Source organism: Olea europaea, chromosome 22 (assembly GCF_002742605.1).
Source record: "Olea europaea var. sylvestris chromosome 22, O_europaea_v1, whole genome shotgun sequence".
Classification (NCBI taxonomy): domain Eukaryota; kingdom Viridiplantae; phylum Streptophyta; class Magnoliopsida; order Lamiales; family Oleaceae; genus Olea; species Olea europaea.
Genome location: NC_036258.1, coordinates 6,508,271 through 6,519,155, shown reverse-complemented (window position 1 = coordinate 6,519,155; position 10,885 = coordinate 6,508,271). Strand labels below are relative to the sequence as shown.

The 10,885-nt window shown below is 31.0% G+C and overlaps 1 protein-coding gene across 2 annotated transcripts in view; it reads left to right on the top strand.

The window, feature by feature from the left end:
• The window catches only part of LOC111371558 (1,4-dihydroxy-2-naphthoyl-CoA thioesterase 1-like), a 1,890-nt gene extending 465 nt beyond the window's left edge, over nt 1–1,425 (top strand). The window contains exons 2-4 of one of the 2 annotated variants that reach the window (XM_022993614.1): nt 22–84; nt 151–342; nt 1,169–1,425. In XM_022993614.1, coding sequence (XP_022849382.1) covers nt 22–84; nt 151–342; nt 1,169–1,321 — 408 coding nt within the window. In that variant the 3' untranslated portion in view covers nt 1,322–1,425. Of the gene's footprint in view, nt 1–21; nt 85–147; nt 343–1,168 lie in introns of both variants that reach the window. The other variant, XM_022993615.1, reaches the window with a different exon arrangement.
• Nucleotides 1,426–10,885: the final 9,460 nt, after the last annotated feature.

Below are 10,885 nucleotides of genomic sequence, written 5' to 3'. Positions count from 1 at the left end.
CTGCACGCAATCGGCTTCGAAATTGACGACCTTTCACCTCATAAAGTCACCGGTCACCTTCTAGTCACCCCAAAGTGCTGTCAGGTAGTAATCACTCTCATCTCTGAATTCTGATCTTAGTAATTGGGCTTAATTTTATATGTGGGGCAGCCGTTCAAGGTGTTACACGGAGGGGTTTCCGCTCTGATAGCGGAGGCGCTGGCAAGCATAGGAGCCCACCTGGCATCCGGCTTCCGGCGAGTGGCAGGAATACACCTTAGCATCAACCATCTCAAGAGTGCCCAATCCGGTGACCTTGTTCTTGCCGAAGCAACTCCTGTCAATGTTGGCAAAACCATTCAGGTATCAACAGCATACCATGTTTTATTATTTTATTTTATTTTTGTACACGATTTTGCTTGCTTTGTTAGCCAATAATAAATCGTAAATTCTACGAAATATATGAATAAAAATTATAATTTGCAAACTTGTACTATAACTTATGATCGAATTCATAGTATGGGAATGTCCGGCAAAATCGTCCTAGTAAATTTTCCATTTGGTTTATTTGATCGAGATAATTTAAGTTTGCGTGTTCTAATTGAGATTTTGCCGGACATTACCACAATTTATTTAAAATAGTTTGAAGGATAACAATAATTTCAATTCCGAACGGCAGGTGTGCCAACTAATACTGTTAGGTGTAACTTGGAAGATAAAAACTCTAACCACTTGTTTGGTAAATTCTTCTATGTATTTATTATGTAAGAAAATTAAATAAAATCATTTGTCAACCCTTCTTGTCAAGGATGTCATTGAAGTTTGTAGTGATAAACATGTTAAAATAGTTCACCATTCTGGTTTCTTGAGATGCCATTCTCTTCGCCAAGCTAAGAGCTCAAATGTTCGACTCTCGACTATAGATCATCACAACTGCTATCCACGGTCGCAATATGCAATCAGTAGTGCTTAAATGTCTAGTAATCGATCTCATTACTTACACTCTGTTTTGTACAAATTAAAATAAAGATTTTAATCCAAGTCAAATTAAAAATTAATTTTAACCACATATTATATAAGTTCCACAACTTTTCAATCACACATTTCATCAATTTCTATCAAAATCTACTAAAAATTTAATTTTAAAAATCCACCAAACTGGGGCTAAATAAGTACTGTCTTGTGGCAGGTTTGGGAGGTGAGCCTCTGGAAGCGCGATTCTTTGAAGTCTGAGAAGAAAACATTGATATCATCGTCAAGAGTGACTCTTCTTTGTAACATGCCTGTGCCGGAAACTGCTAAAGATGCTGGTGAAAATCTCAAAAAATATGCAAAATTATGAGTTCAATTCAATGTAATGTATTTCTGCAATTGTTAAAACATAATTTAGCTCAAATTCATTAAGTATACAAGTACAATCAAATGAAGCATCTTCCTGTTGTGCAAGTCTGCATATTGCCCCAGAAGAAAACACAAATGGTTGCCAATTAAGAACACTCGAATAGGTACTTTTCGTTCATCCTCCTGCAAAAACAATTGACTTGCGAAACTGGCATAGACATGAAATTGAAGATTCATAAATAAAGCTTGGCACATTTAAGCACCCCGAAAGGGCATGTATAAGTTTGGTGGTTCTCCCTTAGCAGGCTTAAAACGAATAATTGCCATAATCTCTCAAATTTGATCGTTTCCACTAGATGTGCCCTAAATCGACACCCTTGAGAGCAATGAAGGGATGAACCGAAGCAAATGAATATTCTAAAATCTCTATTCCATGAGTGCATTGAGCAATATGGCATCTTTCATACTCATTTAACTAGGACGAGGTTGTAGACCCGCCCAACATCATTAGCCATCTGGTACTATGTAATGTCGAGTGTCCCGTTCAGTACACTATCGTTTTGAAGGCTAAAATTGAAATCAAATTTTAAATGATGGACAAGAAACTCTACCGTCAAATATGAGGTTTAATGTCTAACCACCTTTACATTCACAAATGGCCAAAAAGTGGAGATTAAATGTGAGGTTACATTACATTCCCTTTAATCATAAGAGATGCACACCATAGGCCTTACAGCTTTATAAATATCTTCGTTCTTACTCTGACAGACATGTACGTAGCCCACCTGTTGATGCTTGAAAAATCCAGTCCAAATTCCTTTGGTAGGTCCAGTAATGGATCTCATTCTACTCTTCTTGGATCAGCCAATGAATCAAACCTTCAAGAATATATCACGTATAACCTTATTCCAAGTAGATGCAATCGTCTTCTTCTTCTAGCTCCCTTCCATCTGCTTCCCAAATCCTATCATTGTTGTCATGCTAGACGCCATACAGTTTAGTGTCCACGGTGCACTCTTGCACCAATATCTGGTTTCACTCAAGTTAGGACCATATTTCAAGGACCTCTACTTTGATGGCTTTCCTATTGATATCACTCGTATTCTATTAGGGGTATCTAAAGGAGGAGTCATGATTTTGTTTTAGTAATTCCATGTTCCAAAACTACTGATGCTTCTTGTGAGGCTAAGTTGTATTTCAAGAAATTTTTCCACTTGGATGATTTGCTTCCTACCATTGTATAATTCTGTGAATACTTTCAGAAGCATTATAGAAATTTTTTAGAATCATTTTAACATATTAATCTGCTTTCTACACTGAAATTAATGATCAATCAAAGATTGTGGACATAGAATGAAACGAACTGTTAGAGTTGTAACTCAAATAGAAGTCTTGAATTGCATGTTGTTGGTGTTGGAAAGGAGTTTAACTACATTCAACAACAAGGAAACACAATCCCGTTGAAATTGGGTCTCCTAATTGTAATATTTTTTTTTTGCCTTTGACGACTCTTCTAGGGTTTGAAATGTGGCCTATAAATACAAAGCCCCTTTGTCAGTTTTATTTAAGCATTATTACTATATCTATAATTTCTCTCAATATTGTCAGTTTATAATACATCATTCCTCTGTGATAAATTTACTTTGTTGATTTCTTTACTTTTAATCTTATTTCCCATTGTGATTTTTATTACTTCACATCGACATTAAATCTCATTATTTACAATCCAGTTTGGGATCAACATGAATAAGAACTGGGATTATAGAAGGGGAAAGGGGGAGAAGCAGAAGTTTGGAGAACTATGTTTGTATTCAATATTCTTGGGTCTCCTAATTGTAATATTTTTTTTTTGCCTTTGACGACTCTTCTAGGGTTTGAAATGTGGCCTATAAATACAAAGCCCCTCTGTCAGTTTTATTTAAGCATTATTACTATATCTATAATTTCTCTCAATATTGTCAGTTTATAATACATCATTCCTCTGTGATAAATTTACTTTGTTTATTTCTTTACTTTTAATCTTATTTCCCATTGTGATTTTTATTACTTCACATCGACATTAAATCTCATTATTTACAATCCGGTTTGGGATCAACATGAACAAGAACTGGGATTATAGAAGGGGAAAGGTGGAGAAGCAGAAGTTTGGAGAACTATGTTTGTATTCAATATTCCAAGTCTCCTATTACAATGCACATGCTCATTTTATATAGGGTTTTAATTAATCTAATTTTTAAGTAAGAAACAACAAATAAAATACTAGAAAATCCACAAAATAGACCTAATTACTTTTCCTAAATTAATAATCTAAACTTGGATAGCCTCGTATATTCATCAGTTGTCATACAGAATATTGTACTCTTAGTTGCTTTTTTTCCTTCTCTGGTCATTGCTCTCTATATATAAACATATTGAAGCCAATAAAATTTGACCATTCCTAAAAGAAACAGTAGACAGAAAAAGAATCCCGATAACCTATGATGCTCGAACTCGAGTACGGGTACGTATTTAAGTGACGAATATTTTATTTTCTAAAATGAAGGATATGACGACATGGCTAAAAATAGTCCAAATTTTGGACATGGGTATATAGGTAGGTCTTCCACACTTCAATTTTTTCCCAAAAAATTTATACGTAAAAAGTAATATAATAATTAAGTGACAAATTGTTAAAATATAGAACGTCTCACTTAAAACCAACTAGAAATTTATACCAAAAGTCTAAAACACCAAAAATAGCATAAATTTACATGGCAAAAGCACAAAAATAAAAGTTAGAAATGACAAATAATTACAATTGCCATACCCACTTGAACATTGAAGGATCCGCCCCATATTTTATATCCATACACATCGTATCGTGTCAACAAGGGTGTGCCGATCGAAATGCCAAGTTCAAGCATCACAACTAATAACTGGGACCTTGTATATCTACATAGACAAATGATATCACTATAATTGTCTTAGAGGATCATCATGTCATTAATTCTTTGTTCTATGGAAAGATCATCCTTCTATAGATGATACTTGGATACCACAAGTGTCTTAACTAGTGGAGCAACATTTGCAGCATATATCACTAAGTCGAGTTATTTCAGCCCATTAAAAATGATAGAAATCACATTCCCAATGAAGAAGATCACCTTGAGGGGGGATTAAATTCCAACAGGACACTTGTTCTAGGCATCCATTTAGAAAGTACATATTAATAGATTTTCCAACTCTTCTAGTTGCAAAGAAGTACTTATCAGTTACATTAAATAAATACAACGTAGATTTTGTATCTTTTACCCCAATTCTTTCTCTAGAAGGAAAAAATAAATAAAAAATAAAAAATCCTCAAGTTGGTAGTAGGCTCCAGAATCAAACAAGAAAGCATAGTGCTTACTAAAGGAAGATAAATACAAGTGGACACATACAAGTTACATCAACCAAATTATCGATTATGTACCAGACTACATTGATCATGTGAATTTCTACATGCAATTGTGAACTTGATATCTGTAAGACTAAAATGATATTCGTCTTTCATGTTGAGAAATTTTGATGGAACATAAATAGCAGAATTATTGCTTCTGTTCTTTCTTTGCACGAGGACTTACATATATCCTTTGCCTCAACAATCCAAAAATCATATAATTGCACTCATTACTGATGTAATATAAAGTAACACTAGTTGTGGAATTTTACAAATTCTCGAGGAAGGTATTACCTGCATATGCTAAGTTGTTGCGTCAAATCTTTGATATCAAGGCCGAACAGTTTTTGAGTGTCAACAAGGTTTCAGGCACCTCTTTTTAGATCATTTCAGATAATTTGTCCATTGAAGCTGCCAATCCTCAGAGATTCTAAAAAACATAGTGTAACATAGGCTAAATAAGTACTGTCTTTTAGAAGGTTTGGCAGGTGAGCCTTTGGAAGCGCAATTCTTTGAAGTCTGAGAACAAAACATTGATATCATCGTCAAGAGTGACTCTTCTTTGTAACATGCCAGTGCTATAAACTGCTAAAGATGCTGGTGGAAGTGTCAAAAAATATGCAAAAATATGAATTTAATTCAATGTAATGCATTTTGATAAGCCTCCCATCCGATTCACTTAATCTGGAAGAGTAATGAAGCATGACTCACCAGCTGGCAGGAAAGGGGGACTGCATTCTGTTGCAGGGGAAAGTAGTTAGGCAAAATTAGTTAGGAGAAAGTCATAAATAGAGGTAGAAGGAGAGTCTGGAGGTAGGCATAAATTGAGAGAAGGAAGAGATAGCGGAGAGTCCCTATCTAAGTCTATTACCCTTCGGTTATGAAGTCAATTTCTTCAATACAATTAAAAGTTCAGTTACTTATTTCTGTGTTCTTTTACAGCAACTTCTTTTCTTGGTTGGAGTCCTAACACATTTCTGCAACTGTTAAACATAATTTATCTCAAATTCATAAAGTATATGAGTACAATCAAATGAAGCATCTTCCTGTTGTACAAGACTGCATATTCCCCAGAAGAAAACACAGATGGTTACCAATTAAGGACACTCGAATAAATAGTTTTTGTTCATCCTCTCCTATAACAACAATTGACTTGCGAAACTGGCATAGATATGAAATTCAAAATTCATAAATAAAGCTTGGCACGGTTAAGCACCCCGAAACGGTGCATATAAATATGGTTATTCTCACTTAGCAGGCTTAAAACAATAATTGCCATGATCTTTCAAATTTGATCGTTTCCACTTGATGTGCCGTAAAGCATTTCTTGATTGATCAACACCCTTGAGAGCAGTGAAAGGATGAATTGAAGCAAATGAGGTATTCTAGAATCGATATTCCATGAGTACATTGAGGAATATGGCATGAAAAATGCCCAACTTACTCGTTTAACAAGTTTGTAGACCTGCCCAACATTGCTGGCAAAATGGTACTATGTAATGTTGAGGGTCCAGTTCAGTACTCTATCACTTCGAAGGCTAAAATTGAAATCAAATAAAATAAAATTTTAAACGATGGACAAGATACTCTCATATATGAAGTTTTATGTCCCACCACCTTTAACAAATGGCCTAAAAGTAGAGATTAAATGTGAGATTACATTACATTCCCCTGAATCATAAGAGATGTACCTAGCCCAACTGTTGATGCTTGACAAATCTAGTCCAAGTTCCTTCGGTAGGTCCAGTAATGGATCTCATTCCACTCTTCCTGGATCAGCCAATGGATCAAACCTTCAAGAATATATCACGTATAACCTTAACTCAAGTAGATGCAAAAGTCTTCTTCTTCTAGTACCTTCCATCTGCTTCTAAAATTCTATCTTTGTTGTCATGCTAGACGCCATAAAGTTTAGTGTCCACAGTGCACTCCTGCACCAATTTCTAGTTTCACTCAAGTTAGGACCTCTATTGTGATGGCTTACCTATATCACTCTTTTTTTTTTTTTTTTATCATGGGTTTTCGGGCCAACTTACACGCACCTCGACTAATCCCAGGGGGCCCTAAAGTTTACAGCTGGTTACTCACCTCAGTGGTTTTGAGAAAACTCGAACTGGTGACTATTGAGAAACAGATCTAAGATCTGGCCACTGAGCCACCCCTCAGGGTTTATTGATATCACTCTATTAAGGGGATCTAAAGATGGGGTCATGATTTTGTTTTGTTAATTCCATGTTCCAAAACTACTAATGCTTGTTGTACGACTAAATTGTTTTTCAAGAAAATTTTCCACTTGTACGATTTCCTTCCTACATTGAAATTAATGGTCAATCAAAGGTTGTTGACATAGAATGAAACTAACAAGAACAAGGATTATAGAAGAAGGGGAAGGGGAAGGGGAAGAAGCAGAAATTTGGATAAATATGTTTGTATTCAATATTATAAGTCTCCTATTACAATGCATAAGCTATTAAAAGGGTTTAAACTAATCTAATTTAAGCAAGAAACAACAAATAAAATACTAGAATATCTATAAAATAAACCCTACTTACTTTTCCTAAACTTGGAAAGCCTCATATATACAAGGATCCAGTTATCATTCTTCATTTTTCTGCATGGACAAATGATGTCACTATAGATGTCTTAGAGGATCATTATGTCATTAATTCTTTGTTCGATGGAAAGATCATCCTTCTATAGATGATACTTGGATACCACAAGTGTCGTAACTAGTGGAGCAACATTTGCAGCATATATCACTAAGTCGAGTTATTTCGGCCCATGAAAAATGATAGAAATCACATTCCCAATGAAGGAGATCACCTTTAGATGGATTAAATTCCAACAGGACACTCTTGTTCTAGGAATACATTTAGAAATTACTCATTAATAGATTTTCCAATCTTCTAGTTGTAATGAAATACTTATCAGTTACATTATATAAATACAGCATAGATTTTGTATTCAGATTTGGTATCTTTTACCCCAATTCTTTCTCTAGAAAAAAAATTAAAAATCCTCAAGTTGGTAGTAGGCTCCAGAATCGAACAAGAATGCATAGTGCTTACTAAAGAAAAATAAACACGAGTGGGTAAATACAAGTCACATCAACCAAATTATCAATTATGTACCAGACTACATTGATCATGTGAATTTCTACATGCAATTGTGAACTCCATAACTGCAAGTGTAAAGTTAACTCACATATTCATTTAAATATTTTCTTCAACAAAAATAGCAATTAGGGCCGAACTCAAAATTGCTCCTACAGCCTGAGTGATGATGCACATAACATACAAAATCAAAACAGAAGTCATGTGCTTGCGCATTACAATTTTTAGGAAGTGAATAACATACCATTGAGAGGACAAATGGGAGAGAAAAAAGACCAAATTCAGGGGAGGGTCGAACATAAATAATCTTGAAGCGTGTGACTCCGGAGATGATAAATAAGTCACCTTCCCAATTGGCAGTGCAGATTCACTTTTTTTCCGACGGAGATGTTTATAGCACGTACCAAGACTGCGTGCCGCCGGGGCCGATGAACTAATTCCTCCAAAAACCAATGCGGGCTCGAAGTTTTCACCGTAGATGTACTGAATATGGCGGGAGCGGTCGAGCAGAGAAACACTGCATTTCCGATTTCTCTGGTGACTTACGTCGAACAATCACCGGGTAAGAATTGAAGACGACACACTGACTTTCCAGGATATGTATTAACGAAAGAGATAAAATCATTGAGTTAAAAGTTCAAAATCCCACTATTAAAAACCCAACTGAAATTCCTTCGAACACAAATCTAACAATTAAAACCCAACCCAAATTCCGTCAAACCCTCCTTAATACAACAATAGAAACACAAACCAAATTCCTTAAAACCAAAATCCAACAATAAAAAACTAAACCTAAAAATAATTTAACCCAAATCCATTTTAAAAAGTTTTCGAAATTTAAGGGAGGAAATATTGGCCAATAGCCGGTTGACCCGACCATTTTTCCAATGAGGCTTTGACCAATTAAAAGAAAAAAAGGAAAAAAAGTAAAAATATTTAAAATATTGAAAATAAAGAGAAATTCAAATTTATCCTTACTATGTAAAGAAAAAAGAGAAGATAATAAGAAAAAAAAATTACTGTAACACTGATAAAAAAAAGGAAAATAGACGCCATACTTAATGTTTTTATGTTGATTTTTTGAAAAAAAAAAAAAACATAATTTTGTATACATGTATTGATTTTTGGAAAATGGCATGATTTTTGGGTAAGGATAATAGCTTGGAAGGAGGAAAGTGGAGTAGAGATCGTCAAAAATGAAGTTTTCCGACAATCTCCACAAAGGAGACGCTTAGCCCAACTAACTCGGTCGTTTAGGCATGTCTAGACGGCCTAGTCAACTGGGCCAACCGTTATCTAGGCCCAGAATTTTTTTTAAAATTACTTATTTATTTATTTTCTTTAATTTTTGAAGTTAACTATTTATTTTAATTGTTTATATTGTGTTGTCTAATATTTAATTATTATTTGAACTGTTTAATTTTAATGTATATTATGTATTTAAAATTATTACTTTGAAATGCTTAATATAAATGTCTTATTATTTATCTAAATATTTATTATTTGTCAATTTAGTTTTAATTACGTATTTTATGTTAAGTAATAGTAAAAAAAATTAAAAGAAATAATTAAATATTAAATAAGTAATATACATAAAGAACTTAAATAAATATTTAAACATCTGTAAAATAATAAATAAGCAATTAAATTAGAAAATTAAAATATCAATCAAATTAAATTTCTGCAAAGCAATAAAATAAATTTTTAAATATTAAATAAACAATATGCATAAAAAATTAAAAAAAAGTATTTAAACATTAATTAAAAATAAATAATTAAATTAAGTGTTAGTAAAATAATTAAAATAAACAATGAAAATATTAAAATAAATGATGAAAATAAGCGTTAGTAAAAAAATTAAACGAAATAATTAAATATTAAATAAGTAATATACAAAAAGAATTTAAATAAATATTTAAACATTCGTAAAATAATAAAAATAAGCAATTAAATTAGAAAATTAAAATATCAATCAAATTAATTATTTGCAAAGCATTAAAACAAATATCAATAAAGAATTTAAATAAATATTTAATAATTTTTTATTTTATAATATTGAATTTAATTGTTTATAAATATTTCATGAATTATGTAAATTGTTTATTTAAGTAAAATAATTAATTGTTTTTTATTTCATTTTATTTAAAATATAAATAATGAAATAAATATAATAAACAATTGAATATTCAATAAACAATTAAAATAAATGAGAAATTAATATAAATAATTAAATGAAGTAAATAAATATGAAATAAACTATTAAAATAAGTAATTAAGTATTAAACAAACAATATACATAACCAATTAAAGTAATTAATGAGATATTTAAATAAATATTAAATTAAATATTTAATAAGTAATTTAATAAATCCAATAATACTTTAATTTTTTATGTATATTATTTGTTTAATATATAATTATTCATTTTATACTTTATTTGTTTATTTAAATATTTCACGAATTATGTTAATTATTTATGTATATTGTTTATTTAAATAAAAAATAAATAACTAATTGAAATAAATTAAATAAATATTAATAAAATAATTAAAATAATGAATTGAAATAATAAATAACTAATTGAAATAAATTCAATAAACAAGTAACTTAAATGTTAATCAAGCAATAAAAATAATTAATTAACGTAAATAACAAATAAATATAAATAATAAAAACTAGTTTAAATATGTAATTAAATATTAAATAAATAATTGAAATAAATAATTAGAATTTAAATATTAGTTAAATATTTTAAATGAACAATAATTATAAAAAGAAGCAATTTAAATAAGAAATAAAATATTAAATAAACAATTTAAATAAACAATTGAAATAAATAATTAAAATTTAAGTATTAAATAAAAAATAATTAACATTTAAATATTAAATAAATAATTTAAATGAACCATAAATATAAATAATAAAAATAAGTAATTAAATATTAAATAAATAATTGAAATAAATAATTAACATTCAAAATAAACAATTAAACATTCAATTAACAATTAAAATAAATATTAAATAAACAACCAAA